Source organism: Ursus americanus, chromosome 25 (genome assembly GCF_024610735.1).
Source record: "Ursus americanus isolate L20-20 chromosome 25, mUrsAme1.1.p, whole genome shotgun sequence".
NCBI lineage: Eukaryota > Metazoa > Chordata > Mammalia > Carnivora > Ursidae > Ursus > Ursus americanus.
The window spans coordinates 28,952,025-28,972,210 of NC_142151.1; the positions used below are offsets into that span (position 1 = coordinate 28,952,025).

Sequence of the window (20,186 nt, forward strand, 5' to 3'; positions counted from 1 at the left end):
GTGGCTCCGTCAGTTAAAGCACCCAGCTCAGTCTCAGTTCAGGTCTTGATCTCAGGGTTGTGAGATCAAGCCTCACACTAAAAAACAGTAGTATATGCGTACAAATACTACTTAGTCATAAAAAAGAATGAAATTCTGATCCACGGTACAACACAGAAAACCTTGAGAACATCGTACTAAGTGAAACAAGTCAGACGCAAAAGGGCAAATACTGTGATTCCATTTATATGAACACTCAGAATAGGTAAAAGTCAGAGGCAAAAAGGAGAGGAGAGGTAACCAGGAGCTGGAGAGAGAGAGGAATACCCTGTGGGTGTACTGAATGCCACTGTATTATACACTGAAAAATGGTTAAAATGGTGAATTTTATGTTATGCATATTTTACCATGGCAAAGAAAACACTTCTATTTGGTTTCTAACAGATATAAACTCAAGTACAAAAATTAATTTTCCTGCTACTATTATTATCTTATAATGGATACTGAGAATGAAAGCTACACAGGGCAAGAGGGTACTTTTCGGAAAGATTAGAGATGAACGAAAAAAATCTGGATCTACTAAATTCCTACCACATGGCAGGCAGTGACCTGTCCAAACTCTGGCCATTGTCTATAAACAGCACTTCCATTACTCTCTAGCTCCCTTACCCTGCTCCATTTTTTCCTGTAACATACACCACTTCATAGTATTATATATACGAGTATTTTTCTCTCTAGCCCTCTATTACGAAACGTAAGCTTCTTGAGCACCAAGACTTGTCTCTTTTTCATTGCTAAAATCCAACTCCAGTGACTAAGAACTGTGTCTGATTTCATGACTACCTGTTTGTTGAATTAATGAACAAACAAGAACCAATTCATACTGGAAAGGAGTCGAACAGGTAGAGAAGACAGACTGGCGTGAGTAAAAAAAAGGTACTGTGACAAGAACATACAAAGAAGTACGTGAGACTAGCCTGGAAGGTTATACCAGACTTCCACAGTTATTGTCAAGCAAAAGACTTTCAATTTCATTCTGTAATGAATCACTGTTTGCTTTTAATTAGGAAGTTAGTAAAACCAACGTGGCAGTACTGTGCAGGGTGGACTGACAGGGTAAGAGGGAAAACAAAAACTAAGCAGTTCAAGCAGCCAAGCAGGAAGTGATAAGATTAGTGAATTCAGGTTTCTGAATTTACCAACCTATCTCCCTGCATTGTATCTGCTTTCCAAGGCCACTCCACTGACCCCAGCCCTCCATCATCACTCAAAACTACCTAGAGTGGGGCATTAAAGCATCATCAGATACTTACAAGCTAAGACTTTTTTTCCCTAAAGAGCTGTTTTATACTATCCTATTTGACAGAATAAATATATAAACCTAGTTGTAATATTACCTTAAAAAAAGTTTTAAACTTAATTTGTAGAGGAATATGTAATTCAGAATAACAAACTGGAATCCAAAAACCAGCACCAGATCAAGAAGAAATCAAAACAAAGTTTCAGGAATGATAGAACACCCAATAACGTGTCCTGTATTTCAGGTTATGGATGCTACGAACATCACTAGTGTGATATTAGTAATGGTTAGTATTATTAAGCTGTTCATAGAAAATTATGTTTCTTGGGGTGCCTGGGTGGTGCAGTCTGTGAAAGTGTCCAATTCTTGGTTTCCACTCAGGTCTGATCTCAGGGTCATGAGATCAAGCCCTGCATCAGTCTCCATGCTCAGTCCGCTTGGGTTTCTCTCTCCCTCTCCCCTCCACTCACTCTCTAACAAATCTTAAAAAATAAATAAAAGGGAAAGAAAATTATGTTTCTCAGCCACACATTTCATTTAATTAATATGGATCCTCAGCTTTGCCTGCTACTATTTTTCTGAGAGGGGAAAATGTTCTGATAAAATACCCATTCAAAATTCTCAAGGCTTTGGATTTAATGCTCTTCCACTACAAACAGTATTTGCATTGACAAAAGTAAATTATCAACCCAAATAAGAGTAATACAAAGGCAAAGTTTTTCACATACTTAGTACCCAATAATGGATGTAAGAGAAGCAATGGCTTTTTAACAGGAACAATGAAGTGCACTCGTCATTCACGCTTCATACTCACTGTCTGCATGGCTTGAAAGGGCGCTGTGTTAATGGTTACTGAACTACTACTCGCTGGAGGAGACTGGAAGCCCTGTTCAGAGCCCTTGGACATGGGAGGATTTGGAGAAGCTAGTGAAGACGGTTGCTTGCTTGGGGGCACTGCTGCCTGGGGAGGAGAAATGCAGCATCAGCCAATCACCTGCCACATAACAAGCAGTTAACTTACACTAAACCCCAGACTGGCCTAAGTCAGCAAGTTCTATAGGATGACATTTGGACACAGGAATGCAAAAGAATAGCTTTTGCTTACAATTCCAAATTGCAACTGCTGAGGACGCACACTAGCATCTGCTTTGCACAGCTTGCTGACTAGGTCAAAGAGTCTTACTATTATCAGTCTAACAAATGAGATGCTCAACTTTTTATGAGTACCTAGTCCTTTTCAAACCCTGAAATGGTATTTTCCAGCTAAGAATCTAATATTATTTCAAATCTATACAGAAGAATTAAGAAGAATCTTAGGTTAGTTGCTTAGTCAATGTTAATTTTTCTTGATTTTAAAGTCTTATTCCTGGATCTCTATGTCAGCTGCCTAAAAAAGAAAATCAAACCTGATCTAATTTAAATCATCCTTTATCTACGGTAATAAGCAAGTCCTTGATGTAACAGATTACAAATCCAAAAGCTTAAAGAGATACCAAAAAACCAATCCCAATCATATTATGAAGTAGAGAGCTGTGACTCACTTGGTCACACTTTCCTCTTCTTAAAATGAGGAACCAAGTAATTTTAATTTAGACCAAGTCTGCACCATAAAACTTAATGAGTATCTATATTTCCTTATATTCTATAATGAATACATTCTCTTGTAATAATAGCCAGAAATAATTTTTAAAAACCTAAGAGTTGCTAAATTAATCCAAAAAAATCATGGTATCTTGCTATATCCACTTCAAGGATTTGCTCGAACTTAGCAAAAACTGTCACTTTAGAATTGAAAGCACAAACTTAATATAGTTGACCCTTGAAAAACACAGGGGTTAGGAGTGCTGACCCCCTGCAACAGTCAAAAATCTGCATATAACTTCTGACTCCCCAAAAACTTAACTGCTAATAGCCTATAGTGACAGAAAGGAAGCCTATTGCTAATACATGTTTTGTAAGTTATATATATTATATACTGTGTTCTTATAATAAAGTAATCGAGAGAAAAATATTAAGAAAATCATAAGGCCCAAGTGTCCACCACATCAACTGATGAATGGGTAAATAAAATGTGGAATGTATGTGTGCACCCGTGCACGCGCACGCACACACACACAAAAATGAAATGAAATATTATTCAGCCATAAAAAAGAATGAACTCTTGCCATTTGCAATGAATGGATATAGCTAGAGAGTATAATGCTAAGCAAAGTAAGTCAGTCAGAGAAAGACAAATACCACACGATTTCGCTCATATGTGGAATTTAAGAAACAAAACAAACGAGGGGGGAGGGGAGAGACAGAGAGAAACAAACCAAGAAAAAGACTCTTAATTACAGAGAACAAACTGATGGTTACCAGAAGGGAAGTAGGTGGGGAGATGAGTTAAGTGGGTGATGGGAATTAAAGACAGCACTTATTGTGATGAATACCAGGTTCTCTATGGAAGTGTTGAATCACTAAATTGTATACCTGAACCTAATATAACACTGTATGTTAACTAACTGGAATTAAAATAAAAACTAAATTTAAAAAAAGGAAACACTTATAGTACTATGCTGTATTTACCAAAAAACATTCTAGTATAAGTGGACCTCTAGTGTAAGTTCAAAGCCGTGTTGTTCAAGGGTCAACTGTACTATCAAAATGCTCTTGACAAAATTAGCCAAAAAGAGAACGTAACTCTTTCCAATGGAGGCAGTGCTAATACTAACACTATAAACTTACTGAGTCTTCAGTTACAGAAGTAGATTTTTCCACTAAGGATTTCTTCGATATAAATATAGTGAGAAACTTGACCTTCTCCCATCTAGAACTTTTCATCTTTTTTGATATCAGCAACTTAGACCTATTTGTTGTATCTGGTAAGGCAACACACTATTAAGTCTATTTATATGACAAAGTCACAACAAAGTTACCTGTGTAATCTCCAGGACCACAACATCTACAGAAAGCAATACATGAGTAAAGTATAAATGTTAAATCATTCAACCGATCGTGCTTGTAATGCATAAGGTAAGCTGGTTCTGCTATTCTTTAAGACAGAAAAGAAATTAAGACAATTGGTCTCTTATTACCTCAGGAGTCTCTGAGGTCATAAACTCTGTCTCAGATCCCGAAGAAGCCTGATCGGTAGTAACCAAGCAAGCATTTGAGCTACAAGTAACTGAAGAAGAAGCAGCCTAGACACGGGAAAATATAAAACATTGTAAAAGACATTTTGTTCACTTTTTATTTCTTGGGCCGTGGGCTTCCCAACATGTTACTATTACCAAGCACTTACTAGTGCCAAATACAATGCTTAACACTTCACACATAGTAATGATATATTGAATCCTAATAATAACCCTGTGAGGCAGATACAACTATCCCCATTTTATTAATAAGAAGGCAGAGGCTAGGGAAGGTGAGGTAATTAACCCAAGATCACGCAAAAATTAAGGGTTAGAGCTGAGAGCCAAACCCCAGCAGTCAGCTAAAGTGCCTTTCCAGGACTGGTCACCAAAGCTGCACATCTAATCCCGTCCTCACTTATCAAGATTCTTGGCCCTGGAAACCTGGGTCCAGATTTTCCATCTGGCACCAACAGCATTTCACCAGAAGCAGCTCAGGGTACATTTAACACTCTGGGCACAGCTCTGCCAGGGACTGTAACTATGTTTTGACTCGGCGCTCCCAATGTCTTAAAGAGGTAGGTAGAAGCACAAATAGAAAGGATCCGCTCTACATAAATCACAGCGGCATCAAAATTTTAACAAAAAATGAAAGCTAACAGTATTTATAAACAAAAATTGGAAACACAGAACTAAGGCTGTGACAACTGTCACCAATAAAAAACTAGAAGTGGCTAGAAAATAATTCTATGGCACGATATTAGAACATAACAGAGATCTATAAAAACCTAGCAACTGCACAGTCTCAAGTGTCAGTGCATCTACTCCTTTTATCTAAATATGCTTTGATGTGATTCTCAGAAGCCCCAGTAGTAGAATGGGTAAAGTGGAAACTAATGAATGGCAACCAAATTGCAGTTACGTTGCAGTGACCTTCTAGAGCTGGTCATCATAACAGGCCACTTCCTGGGAAGGAAATGGAGACCAAGTTTTAAAACGGTCTTAAGAAAAAAGATTTTTGAAATACTTTAGAACATTTTATATACCTAAATAAATAGGTATAACTTAGATCTGACCAAAATATTAGAACTATTACGAGGCTGTAGTGTTTCTAAAACTAGGTCTTTCTTCTGGCCCTCATTAGAATGATGAGACAACTGCCCAAAACAATTGGGACTGGCTGATGTGGGGACACAACTCTCTCTTGCCAGAGAAAGACTTACAAATGCTGTGTTAAGGCAACTCAGGGCACTTCATACTTAAGCTTTTGAATTTTAGCTAAAAGATTCACTTAACAACAACAAAATAAAGACACATTCTTCGCCTTAGTATTACTCGGAAGTTAAGACAGTTCTTCCTTATTACTGTTCTTTAAGCGGACCAGCTGAAGGTAGTTTTGGGTATTAGTGAGTAAACATGACGTTGGAGACCAGTGGTTCCCATAAAATGGATGTGCAGATTCCACCCAGGAAGCTTATTATAAATAGATGACTAGGTAATATCCCTAGAAATTCTGATCCGATAGGTCTAAGGTGATATCTAGGAATATATCTCTCTATTAAAGGGATCAAGTGCTTCTCATGCAGCCATCCACAGACCTGCCCCTGAGAAGTACTAAACTAGACCAGTGGCTTTTCAAAAACATTTAACTTGTATGTAGAACCTAACAGTTAAAAGATAAAATGGAACCCTTAAAGCAACGAGCAGCTCGACAAATACATTTTAAAAACAGAGCCACACCTTATCAAACTAAATATAAAAACCACTGTAAACAAATGGTATTTACTCGGAAGTTTTTGGACAGGAAGGCAACAACTGTTGAGCCATCTGGTCAAAATATTTAACCTGTCAGAGCTGTTACTGTTAAGAAAAGTGCCATAAGGTTTTCCGAGGGATCATGACAAGTTTTTTTTTTAAAGGTAATGAGCAGAAAACTAGCAAACCTCGAACGACTGATGATGGAAATGCAATGCGGCATCAGCGATCTCAATGATCTGGTCCCTTTATATCTCTAAGTGTGTTCTGTGAAGATCAGTTCCTCAGAAGGTTAACTCTTATGTGTGGAGGGAGGTGGGAGATTAGCTAACCATGGGTTAAACAAAATTAGTATCTTTCTTTAGACCCTTTACGATGTTCCTACACGAAGTGACTTAGGGAGCTCAGTGGCAAAGTAAGACTGCCAGACAAGGTACCTCTGAATTCTTCAGACTTGCTTTTTCCTTACTAGAGTCGGTTAGCCTTCTTTTCTAACAGATGTCTTCCCCATGGTATTGAGGTAATGTTTTGAGGACTAGTTGTACTTAAGCTAAAAAACTATATTATCCCTAGAACATTTTCAGTCATTTAGATATTAGAAATCAGCAAGTCTGATCATTCTTACCAAAGCAAGAGTTTCTTCCCTCAATAGCAAAGACATATTACTTTGGAGAATTACCTGTAATGGCTCTTGAAGAAAATCGCTTTGACTGGATAGATTCTGTTCTGTAGATGCTGCGGAGAGTGAAATCAACAGTAAAATACTGAGGGAGGAGAAAAGTTTATGCGACCCACTGAGTGGAACTGAAGTTATTACTTTACCAAAAAAGCAGTAGCTGGAAGAACTAGATCTCAGGCTCATCATGAATTTTCTATTAGAGCTTTAAAAAGAGAGGATCAGAGAAGAACAGAATACTAGTCCCTTCTGTGATACATAATGGTATTTTAAAGTTAAATGGGCAAAAGCAGCATTTCGAGGTTTCTAAAAGAACCATTACTTTAAAAACTAACTAGTACTAGTAATCTGGAAGGTAAAATCTGAGCTATCATGAATTATAATCAACTGCTTACACTCAAGGTCCAGGTTTCAAAGTAAGTCTTAGCTGGATCATAGGTCTTTTCCGGTTTTTTCTATTTGATCATGTATATTACTACACTTTTCAATTACACACTCTTGGTTTAGTTTCTTCTTGTCAATGTCCATCACTTTTGTTAATTACGCTCTATTCTCCTTCCCTCACCCAGAAATTACTACACCGATCTACTAGTTGGTGTCTGGGACTCACTACAAACTGGACTATGGCTTTAATTACCTCATTCCTCCCCTGAGATAAATGAGCGTAGAGCAAGAAAGCCTAAAGTTTGAACGTCAGATCAGATTCGGTTCTAAGCTCCATCATTAGTTACTGTGTTAATCAGAGTACCAACATGACTGAGGTAATTTCACTCATAATTAGGATTGTAAAGTTCCAACACTAGATTTATAGAGTGGAAAGGACTCCAGTCACTTCAAAAAGAACATTAAAAATTGCAAAAATGGCCATTGCACATCTCCGTTCAAACATCTGGAGACTTTCTCTAAAATACAAACAGAGGGGCACCTGGGTGATTCAGTCCATTAAGCGTCTGCCTTCGGCTCAGGTCATGATCCCAGAGTCCTGGGATCGAGTTCCGCATAAGGGTCCCTACTCAGCAGGAAGCCTACTTCTCCCTCTCTCTCCTGCTCCTGCTCTCTCTCCCTCTCTCTCTCTGACAAATAAATAAATCTTAAAAAAACAAAACATCTTCTAAAAAAAATAATAAATAAAATAAAATGCAAACAGAAGAGTATACTAATGTCTTAATGGTAATGATCCCAGGGTCCTGGGATCGAATCCCACATCAGGGTCCCTGCACAGCAGGGAGCCTACTTCCCCTCTCCCCCTAGCTCGTGCTCACTCTCCCTCTCTCTTTCTGACAAATAAATCTTCAAAAAAAAAAAAAAGAAAGAAAGAAAGAAAAGAAAAAAACATCTTCTAAAAAAAAATAATAAGGGGCGCCTGGGTGGCTCAATCTTTAAGCGTTTGCCTTGGGCTCAGGGTGTGACCCCAGAGTCCTGGGATCGAGCCCCACATCATGCTCCTCCGTTATGAGCCTGCTTCTTCCTCTCCCACTCCCCCTGCTTGTGTTCCCTCTCTCGCTGGCTGTCTCTCTGTCAAATAAATAAATAAAATCTTTTTAAAAAATAAATAAATTTTTAAAAATAATAAACTGCAAACAGATGAGTATACTAATGTCTTAATGGTAATCTACCCTTACATAACTGATGACATATAGATACATTTAGAATAAATTCACACACATAGTTTAAGATATCCAGAATAAAATTATTTGTAAAGGGAAACAACTGTTCAACCTATGCATGTTTATTCTGAGTATTAAGGATCAGTACCTACCTACTGGGCTACCTGGAGTAGTTGAAGGCGGTTGTGACGATGGAATTGCACTTGAAGGTTTGTCAAAATCCAGAATAGATTCCTAAAGACAAGATTTTAAATCATGATTAGAAACAATCACTCATTTAAAAGCTATTACTATTAAATTATTCATGATGCCGTCCACAGCTATTAGCTATGAAGAATCTAGCTAGTAACTATCACAAAATGTTAATAACTTAGTCTTTACTAAGAGAAAAAGAGTTAAAAATCTAAAATCAAGGGGTCGCCTGGGTGGCGCAGTCGTTAAAGCGTCTGCCTTCGGCTCAGGGCGTGATCCCGGCGTTATGGGATCGAGCCCCACATCAGGCTCCTCTGCTATGAGCCTGCTTCTTCCTCTCACTCTCCCCCTGCTGTGTTCCCTCTCTCGCTGGCTGTCTCTCTGTCACATAAATAAATAAAATCTTTAAAAAAAAAAAAAATCTAAAATCTAAAGTAACTGTCAAACCGTAAAATTATGTCAAGTAATTCCAAGGCTTACCTTGGGAAGAAAAAAAAAAAGGACAAAAAACCCCCTTGACTTGAGGACTTAAATGTTAAGCATGAATCCTATAACCTCACTTTTATTATGTCCAACCAACGAGGGTTTAATTATCTTACCTCAACCACTAAACTAACTCATGCTATTATTAAAACTTTCATAGTGAGAAACCATTCTCATCTCCCATCTGCCCATCTTGGTTCTCCCAGAAATGTTTCCAACATTTTAAATACTTAAGCTACACTTTTAGTAACCATTTTAGTTCTTTCATTTATCTTCACGTAAGTAGAGGGTTACAGGCTAAATACCTTGCCACAGAATTTACAGCTAGAAAATAGCAGAACTGGGATTTAAACACAGATCTCCTTCCAAAGTTCAAGATCTTTTTACTACACAAAAGATATCTTATTTGTCTACTTCTTCCCTCAGTAATATCACACTACTCTGAAATTCTGTAAGACTCAGTACAACACAATTTAGCACTTAACTATTGTCATACACTACAATTTTCTACAACTGGAATATCAACTCATTGAAGGAGATAAATGTCTTAGATGCACACTAGCACCTACCAGATACCAACACAGAGCAGGTCCTCAAAGTCTGAGTGGAAACTACCAATGATCTACAGGACAAATTATATTTGAACACTTACACTTTCTACATGTTTAATTCATTTTATTACAACAAACTTAGGCGTAAGAAACGATTATCCTCATTTTTCAAGAAAAGACACTGAGACAGTGAAGCAACCTGCCTACTGAACTGTGAGAGCTAGGAAGCGGCAGAGCCACGATTCACCTGCATTCTGAACACCAGAACCTACGCTCTTAACGATTTCACTATAAATGCTTCACATCAGAAGCTAGTAGTCCCAGGAATATCATTCAAGACTCATTTAAGAATGACTCATACTTGCATAAAGTTACAAGTTCCTTGAATCTGGGTCATCAGATCCTGCAGTTTTTCTTTCCTCAATACTGGATCCTTTGGAAGAGTCGAGGAAGAACCTACAGGCTGATGCATAGGCTTAGGCACCTACAAAATAAACCCACAATGTAGGAAGAGTGAAATCCACATTCAGCAGCCTAATTTAGGAAACTCAGCTTATCACTACATCTTAATGAAATCAAAACACATAGCAAAGTCCATTTCAGATTTATCTCAGATGAAGAATTTCCACATAAATACATTTTCTAAATAATTTAAGCAACCTTTGAACACTTTTTCCCCTTCAGAACACTTTTAATATTTCTAAAACATCATCTTTTTAAAGGGAACACCAAGAATTACAGAACTTCCTTGACAAGTTTCTTCATTGTAGACTATCAGCTTAGATGCCACTAACTGTAAGATACACAAGTGATTTTTCCCCAGAGAAAAAAATTGCTACATTAAATATACATCCCATTTTTAAATGTCTGATTTCAGAAACATTAAGATGTAAAAATACTGTATACATATACATCCTAAAATTGAGGAAATACACTGTTACATTTTGTTATCGATTAAGTATACTTTGGGGAGCTACTGATGTTTACAAAGAGGTTAGCCCTTACACTAAATCACTTACAAATGCTGTATACCCTGAAAGATCTAATGCTTATATAGTTAACTTCTTACAGCTGCCAGTGTGCCTCCCCTACCAAGCTCTTCCCCACCTTCTTATTCACTCGGAAGTCACACAGCTAAGCCTGTCAAAAGTGTCATAAAATAAGAGTTAACAGGCCCTAAATGAATATATGAAAGACTCTTAGGAGAAAAGTACGAGCTTTAGTGATTAATTTCACGTTATCTTTTAGCTTTGAACTCTATTTTACCCTTGACTGTACTTAGTCATGTTCTAGATGGCCGAGATTGCAAGACAGATAGAAAGATAGTGTACTGTACAGAAAAGTGTCCTCTCAGACACTGAAAGGCCCTGCAACTTCAATATAATGTCATCGGTACCATAAAAGCAAATTAAATGAGTTTTGGCCTTTCCAACTAAACACTCCTAATTTTAAATATTATTCAACAAATAGCATAATATTCTGGTATGGTAAAAAAAAAAAAAAAAAGCTCAGTGCTGCAATACCTAATGGAATTTTAAATTGGGTTTTTTAAAACAGCTTTACTGAGATATTAAATTGGTTTTCTAAAATAAGTTTCTCAAAATATATTACAACTACTGTTGTGTGATATCTGGTTAATGAAATAAGACATAAGAAGTTCACATTTCTTAGCAAACAAGCTTGTAACAAGTTTGCATTTAAATAGGGGTAAGTAACTTGAAACTTAACTAAATAGCACATCCAAGGATTATTCATTATAATCCACCTTATCTTCCTGAAATAGCTTATTTATCATTAACAGAATTAGGTATTATATTTGAACTAAATCTCATACTCCAAAACCTATTTACAGATTATTTAAAGTCTATAGTTTCTATCTCCAGAAAATTCTCATTTTGAAACAGAAGTAGCAATCTAATTCACATCCTATCCCACCTTCTGGAATATCTGCAACCACAAAACCACCAAAGAGTACAGGCTAATCTGAGTGATTACAAATGAGTGAAAGAGAAGCAAGAAAACACAGAGAAATACAACTTCTGTCAGAAAGTCATGTGTGCCAGGTGGAAGATAATGAGTGAAACAGAGTAAAATAAGATCCTCATCCTGTGACATGCATTTACTTTTCTCACTTATTCACATTATGGTCTTGTCCAAACCATTCACTATTTTTATGTCATACCGTGTCATTAAAATTATGGCATTCGAACAGTATATTTTAACTGGAAATTTCATCGAAGGTTAGGCTCAAAACACAGACTACGTCTACTTCCAATTTTCTAGGGAAAACAATAAATTATGCATGAAAGAGTAAAGTGAAATACTTTATACATTAACTTAACATGGGTTTTGCAGATTTAGGACTAAAAAATTATTACAAGTCCTTATTTATGCCTATATTGACCAAAGCAGACTGATACAAACTCACATCTTTGGGTTCTGTATTAAACTTCCTGGGCAGGAGCTGGTCATTTGGTATGAGGCTTGCTGGAGCTACCCCCCAGGACTTTGGAGAAATCTGTGATTGTGGTGTTAAAGGGTGTTTTTGACTCTCAACATTGTTTTCCCAGGATTTTGGAGTCTCTTGCTGTCTTGAATCCTGGTCTTCACACATGGTAGTGGTCCATGACTTGATGTCCTGTTCATTCTGCACAGAAGGTGTCCAAGACTTTGGAGATTGCTTCTTTGGATCCTGTTCTTTCTGCAGCTGAACAGGCCAAGGCTTTGGTGTCTCCTGCTTCTTCTGTTCTTCTTGAATATATCCTGTTTTGGATTTAGGAGCTTCTTGCTTCCACTGGCTAGGGGCTGACTTGGGTTTGGAGACATCCTGCTTCTTCTGCTCTTCCTGTAGAGTGGACCTGAGTTTTGGGTCTTGTTTCCTCTGTTCTAAGGAAACTGCAGGCTTTGATACCTCCTGGTGCTTAACAGACGGCTCCCAGGACTTGAAGGATTCCTGTTTCTTCTCCTGACCATCTGGTTCAGTAAGCATATCCCAACATTTAGGGAGATTTGGTTTTCTAGCATAATCTGCTTCCCAAGATTGCTCTTCATCTTGTTTGCTTGAATAATCTACCTCTGTCATGTAGCGTCTGTTAAGAAACTAGACCAGAGAAAAAAACATGGTTGAGTCACAAAATCTTTAAAAGACCTTGAGGGGAACACTGAATTCTGTTTAGCATTCCTACGTCCATTGGTCTGAGTCACTATGCTAACTGGAAACGTCTGTCCTTATTCTACTTGAAAAGACCATCTTCTTTGTCCATTCCTTTTCTCTCAATTAACAGAAATACCACCTTTGATACTTCAAAAGCAGCAATCTGTATACGTGACCACCTAAAACTAGCAGAACTGCACATCAGAGTGCCACGTTTGCTTGATTCGGGCTCTTTTACCAAGGTTATTCTGCCTCTGCCAACCTTAGACCACTCTGCCCACCTGACTCCCTAAACTGTTAAGGCACAGGATAGTTCAATTACACCCATTTACACTATTTAACCTTAAGCCTTATGTTTCCTGAATTACCAGCCTTTTCTTTATTTCTATTATGTATCAATCATACTGTGACTGACTCTTCAGTTCTTTTCAGCTTTCAAGAATTTTAATGTCACTTCAGAAAGAGAACAAATAATTACCAATGTGAGTAATTCTGACAAAAAGCAAAATCCTACCCATCTTTAAATTCTAACACAAGGGCCAAGAACAGCAGCTAACACTTGAGCACTTAATGTGCACCAAGCCAAATTCCAAGCAATTTAGAACCGAACCCCTTTAATCCTCACAGTAACATGAGGCAGGCATTACTATGATCCCCATTTTATATATGATAACAGACACAGCTGGGCTAGACCTCTTACCCAAAGTCACTAAACTAGTAAGCCTGCGACACTGGGATTCAAGCTTCAGAAATCTAGTTCCAGAGCCTCAGCTCCTAAACACACTATACAAAGTCTCGAAAACCAAAACCAGCAAATTACCTTTCAGAAACTTACCTCTTGGGGTTGTATCTCTGGCTGTGCAAGTTCCATAAGAGACTCTGGAAAGATAATACTCCCTTGAGTATTAAATAAATACTAAATAAACCACATGTTTTTAGGCTGAGTACAACTGTAATTTATTCTAATATTTCAGAAGAGTTAGAGAAAAAGGATAGTATAGTGAAATATATTCATGGCAGGAGTAATCCCCACTATTGCTTGTTGGTCAAAAGCATGTGGTCTGAAACTAGCTGAAACTAGCAGCTCTCCTTCTATGCCACTTTTCTAAAGTCAAGTTCCAGCTATAAACTGATTTTTAGTTGAAAATAAGACTATCTCCTCTTATGCACAAATACAGCTCCTTTCAAGTTGACACTACAGCTCCAGGCCATGGGGTAAAAATTAGTCATCTCAGCTTGAAACAGAGGCCTTAAAGGCCTCCTAAAAGCCAGTTTAGGAATGGAAGGTGGTAAGGGAATGGAGACACTGAAGCATTAGACTTAGTGTTAAGAACTAATAGAAAATAAACATGAGAAATAACTTGAATCATGCTAGTAGAGGCTACTGGAACCCTACCCTGGACTACCTACATAGAAGTGATATTTTTTTAAATAAACAGAGTCCCAAAAAACAGTAACAAAAATGCCACTGACTCGAAGTATCTCTTCCCCCCAGTAAAGTGAATTTTGAAAAGTTTATTTCTTTTACTGACTTTGGCACATTTTATCCGAATATGTTAACCTTAGATTATTTATATTTCATTCTACTACCATTTTGAATTCTACTATGAGCATTTTAAACAACAATTTTAAATGGAATTATCTTACTGATAATTTAACCAAGAAATCCATTCAAATTCCATAAAGGTCTCATTTGAACAGTGTATTCTCTTGTAACAAGGAATAACCTTATGTTTCTCTTAAGGTTCACTCCATAAATATGGTAATTAAGCCTACAGACATATACCAAACCTAAGCTTATCCTGCTGCCAAGTAAAGATTTCCATGCATGAGGAAATGAACATATCAAAATAAGGCAATCCTTTTACAATGATTTGACTCATTTTGTTTAAGTATTAAAAATGCAACCACTATAAAGAATTTCTGAGATCACAACAAACCTGACTCTTTGACAGATTCAGTTTTCAATAATTGTTTTTTCTTCTCTGATTTTATTAGCATTTCTTCCTCCAATGATACTTCTTTTTCCTTAGCATTTTTTGGGACTGGGATACTCTCAAAATAGCCTGAGTTCAGCAATTTAGACAGCAGATCTTTCATGTGTTTGTCTAAGAAAGAGTGATTAAGACTTAGTTATCACATAACCTAATAGTTCATTGAAATTATTTGGAACAGAAATCCTAATATAATTTTATCCTAGTTACAGTATATCATTATAATATCCTACATTGGGGGAATTCAAAGAACTGGTCAGTACCTTGCAGAGTGAATATGCAGTCCATCTTTGTGTCATGGTCAATCAAAATAAATTTTAAAGATCCAGAATCCTAAAGTTTAGCAAGTCACTTAACTTTCTCTGGGCCGCCACTTCCACCATTTGAAAAATGGCTAAAATCAGAGACCCTAATCAAAGACTAACAGGTTACAAAAGCACACATCTATTCCGAGCTGACAGAAAAGCTGTTTCTCCTATCTGTCCCTGAGACCTCACAACTAACAATTACTCTACCCTCCAAGTAATTAAAATCTTAGAGAAGTAAAAGCTCTTCAAACATAACCATTAGAAAACCCTATCTTGGACAATCTCTAAAGGATTTTTAAATTGCAAAATCCCATGATAAAGATTTTACTCTTGAATTATGCTCTCTGTGACTCCTAGCATATCACTATTTGATAAGAAAAAATCTTAAAATGATTGAATTCGCTGTACCATAAACAGATCTGAAAGTCTACTTCATTTTTAATATCCACTAAAAACATAATTCCCAAATTAAACAGAGTATCCATATTTGATCTGGGTCTATTATTTCTTCCACAGGAGTACTATGACATAGATTCTTTTTTAAATCAATTTTGAGGTGTAATTTACAAAAACAAAGTCAAGTCATTTTAAGCATACAGTTTTAACAGATACATAGCCACATTACTTCCACCAGAACCAGGATATAAAACATTTTCATCAACTCAAAAGTTCCCTCATGCCCCTATCAATCCCCTCCACCCACACCGTGGGAACCACTGACCTGCTATCATTCTAGTTATGTCTTTTCTAGAATTCCACATAAATGGAACCATATAGTATATACTCATTTTTTGATCTGGCATCTTTCACTCAGCATAATTATTTTGTGATTCACATCTATGTTGTTTCATGTATCAATAGTTCATTCCTTTTTTATTATTGAGTAGATTCTACTGTATGGATATACCAAATTTGGTTTATTAATTTTTACCAGTTGATGTACATCTAGGCTGTGTTCAGTGTGGGGCTGTCATTAATAAGGCTGATATGAACATTCATGTACAAGTACTTATGTGAATGTATGTTTACAATTCTCTTGGGTACTAGAAGTTTAATTGCTTGGTCACATAGTAAGCATACACTTAATTTTATAAGAAACTGCCAAACTATGTCCCAAAGTTATTATCATTTTGCATTCTAACCAAGAAAAAAATTTCTATGATTTAAACTTGAAAGGACTTAGAAATTTTGAGATAGTTATACTGCATACTTAGATATTTTTCAAAAGGAAGCAATCATGAGTAACAAAATGTTTTACTAGCTTCTAGTATTTTCATTATCCTAAGCCAGTACAGAAAACTATGTACTTCATGTCCATTTTTACTTGATCATTTGGCCAAAGTCTATTTAGGAAGCCCAAAGGACTCTTTCTCTCCAGATCATTTCCAGATCGATAGACAACAATGTTTCAATAAACTATGTACCCATATCATTCATATTTTCTTAGACACATCCAGTAGATAAGACTTACTATTAACAATGTGTGGATTTGTGATTCCTAAATAGAACAAGTTACCATGCAGAGAACTGAACCCCAAAATGGTCAAGCCAGTATGAGTATTTAGCTCTTATTCCCAAATCATAGTGACTTGCTACTTCAAAACTCTCCCTGGGTTCCATTTTAGTGAGTACAATTATACAATAGCTGCTTTTAACAGAACTAAACAGAGATCATTCTCCCAATGAATATAGTATCGCCAGACATGTTAAGTTCTAATGGACTGACACAGTTTCAGCCCTCAATATCAAAACAAACGAACAACAAACAAGAGAGTCCTAAACTTCTAAACATAAAGTCTAGTATTTACTGCATAAGTCCAGAGTAGAGAAACTCACATGTCGTTCCTACCACTGCTTTCTCACTACCTTCCAAAAGGTCCCAAAAGTACAAGGATGACTGCTCCATCTGGTCTTCAACACTGACAAGGAAAAGCAGCAGCAGAACAAAGTAGCTTTAGAGGTACATACATATATATACACATCTATATGGAGCAATACAATTTATACAGTACAGCTCATCAACAGTCAAAACATTCAATGTTTACTGTCTTCTTACTCTCTCAAAATGAAAAGTTCGAATTTTATAAAAGACGACTAGACGCCCAGTTAGGGATTTCAAATATAAGCATTTTCTCTTAAAACAACTAAAATATTTTACCACATAGAACTATTAAAGAATAGACAAAAAAGAGTTTAAAAACTCATCAAGTATATGTCCTAGATGAGAGAACAGTGGAATGGCAATATTAAGAGCTACATTTCGCTTTAAAGACAGCAGCTTATTTTCCAAATTATATTTCACTTAAACATTAAAGTAAGCTACACTCCCTAAAGCCATCAAAGTGAAGTAAGGAAACAGCCACATAGATAATGATGATGGACTAGACTATCAGAATGGAAATAACAAAATCTATATGGCTATATATAGGTTAAAATTAAGTTTTATTAGGTTTTTTTCCCCTGATACAGGACTAATTTCCAGTAACAACTGAAATCTGACTGTGCTTGGGCAAGCCCAAGAGACACAACACTGGAAGGACCTATACCTAACAAAGCAGAAGCACAGGGATCTGTTCATCAGCTGAGTTCCTCCATCAAACCAAAACCAGCAAATGGATAACTATGGGGGGATAAACTGGATAGCCTCGATTTGCTGATTTTGTCTCTTAAATTATTAGATATGCTTCTCAGTATTTATTCACAGTGTAAGAAGACCACCAAATAATTCTCAGTCTGAAAGTTTAATGATACTGGCCAAGTTAAATTTTATTTACCTCCACTTAAGTACAGCAGTAGTAAAAAAGGCAAAGACTCTCAGGTAATACAACAGCCTGAGATAAAAACTTTAAGTATAATAATCAGTTTATGGTTAATACTTGTACAGAGGTAAAACTGGATTAGACATTTTTTAAATCAATGTTCCAATAAAAAAAAAGCACATTCATGAGATCATTCAAATTGACTTTCCTTCTAGACAGCCTATCAACACTGTCACAGTCTGGTCTGGCCAATGTTTGCCATGGTCAATCAAATGAATGCTTTCTTAATTTCTCTCTCTCGGTCTCTCTATATACGCTGTAATACATATGTTATTATGTGTGTGTGTATATATAAATACTCTATATAAAACTAAAAAACTGTGCTAAAATGTTTTATGTTCTCTTTTAGGAAAATATTTTCATTAGCTTACCTCAGACTTTCATTTCTTTCAGGGCAGGTCAGTTTTGAAAATTTAATGAGGTAGTCAAGTTCTTTTAAAGGCAAATACACTGCACCATTCAAGCCCCCTTTGAAATCCTTCTGCACATGTTCCTGTGTCAAGTTCTGTAATACATACTGAACTTGAAGTATAGTACGAAGTTTTTTCTTCTCAGCCTCAAGTTTTAGCATGTGCTCCCTTCTCTGGGCCTTCTTCTGCGCTTTAAGTAGCTGTTAAAACAAATACTAATTTAAATTGACAACTCTCTACCTCCCCATATTAGCAATTCAGAGTCCACAAAAGTCTAATCCCAAAGAGTTGAGATTAGATGATGTATCTCACATGTATATAAAAACTATGAAACTGACAGGGTCATTTAATCCCTTTCCTTTTCAGTTGAGGAAGGGCCTGAGTAATAAGGCGGTACGTCTCAGGTAACCGGAGCTGAGAAAGTCCAAATATCTCCGAACTCCAGGCTGTATTTAGTACTTCTGGTAACACCATGATAAGAAACAAAGTTCCTATCACTGATATACATATTAATCCCAAAATTTAACTTTTCCATATTTATGTATATCAAGCCTTTTTTTAGGCCAAAGATTGTAAGAAAATGCTTCAGTTTGGTTTTGAAGTTTTTGGTTTTGTTTTTTAAATTTCTTGTTCTAGGAGAAGAATATTTCAACTAAAATGGTCAATTTTCAACAAACCAAAGAAAACTAGCTAAAGCATAAGGAACTGAAAACCAAACAAATAAAATGTCTTATAAGCATAACGCTAAAAAACATCCACAGCAAATAGTTTTAAGTAAAATTAAGAGATATTTTTAAAATTAAGGAATAAATAAATAAATAAATAAAATTAAGGGATATTTTCAGGAGGCCTAGGTGGCTCAGTCAGTTAAGCATCTGCCTTCAGCTTGGGCCATGATCTCAGAATCCAGGGATCAAGTCCCACATCAGGCTGCTTACTCAGCAGGGAGCCTGCTTCTCTCTCTGCCTGCCACTCCCGCTGCTTGTGCTCTGACAAATAAATAAAATCTTTAAAAAAAAAAAAAAAAAGGTTTTCATAATAGTTCATCAGTCTGTATGGAGCTATATTTTTCAGTATTTAGCTAACCAAACATATATGGATAGTTACCGGAACACAAATTTTCCATCAAGTAAAAGTGTACGTAGATTGAGCAGCCCTGAGTCTACTCTAAAGCTCAGAACCGTACTCCCTGGGGCACCAGAGCCTGCTTCTCCCTCTCCCTCTACTGCTGCTCCCCCTACTTGTGCTCTCACGCTCTAAGAAATAAATAAAACCTTAAAAAAAGGATTAAAAAAAAAACGTAATCCCTTAAAGTCTGACACAACACATGGGTCTCAAAAGTCGCTTCCCATTTATAAAATACCAATTAATAAAAAGTATCATCTATTTCCAGTAAGAAACCTAAAACGTCTTTTCTCCCCAGAGTTGTTTTTCTAATTGTAGTATTTCCATCATTACTGGATATTTTCCAAGTTATGAAGATTAAGAGAACAAAACAAAAATCTAAAAGAACATTTTTCCTATATGGGGTTAAAGTACTTTGATACACCATCATATTGAAGACTCTACAAAAGACATGTTCATAAATCCTAACAGATGAAGATGGGAGGAAACCCCAGGAAAAGATTCATTACGGTATTATTAATTCCTTTCTAGGGGGTATGAAAGTCACTTAATAAATTTAACTTGTGCTACTACCAGGGATAAGAGACAGTAGGTGAAACAGACACATGAAAAAATGTTCAAAATCATTAGCCATCAGGGAAATTCAAATCAAAACCACACTAAGATACCACCTTACGCCAGTTAGAATGGCAAAAATTGACAAGGCAAGAAACAACAATT

General features: G+C 36.5%; 1 protein-coding gene across 17 annotated transcripts in view; it reads right to left on the reverse strand.

Moving 5' to 3' along the window:
- CAPRIN2 (caprin family member 2) overlaps positions 1 to 20,186 on the reverse strand; it is a 46,469-nt gene that overhangs the window by 7,670 nt on the left and 18,613 nt on the right. For 9 of the 17 annotated variants that reach the window (XM_045811802.2, XM_087855744.1, XM_087855740.1 and 6 more), the window contains exons 5-14: positions 18,303 to 18,541; positions 16,949 to 17,031; positions 14,751 to 14,918; positions 13,646 to 13,689; positions 12,085 to 12,756; positions 10,018 to 10,140; positions 8,583 to 8,664; positions 6,827 to 6,882; positions 4,357 to 4,461; positions 2,094 to 2,240 (exon numbers count right to left, since the gene is read on the reverse strand). In XM_045811802.2, coding sequence (XP_045667758.1) covers positions 2,094 to 2,240; positions 4,357 to 4,461; positions 6,827 to 6,882; positions 8,583 to 8,664; positions 10,018 to 10,140; positions 12,085 to 12,756; positions 13,646 to 13,689; positions 14,751 to 14,918; positions 16,949 to 17,031; positions 18,303 to 18,541 — 1,719 coding nt within the window. The remainder of the gene's footprint in view (positions 1 to 2,093; positions 2,241 to 4,356; positions 4,462 to 6,826; positions 6,883 to 8,582; positions 8,665 to 10,017; positions 10,141 to 12,084; positions 12,757 to 13,645; positions 13,690 to 14,750; positions 14,919 to 16,948; positions 17,032 to 18,302; positions 18,542 to 20,186) is intronic. The other 8 variants (XM_087855743.1, XM_087855741.1, XM_087855750.1 and 5 more) reach the window with 3 other exon arrangements.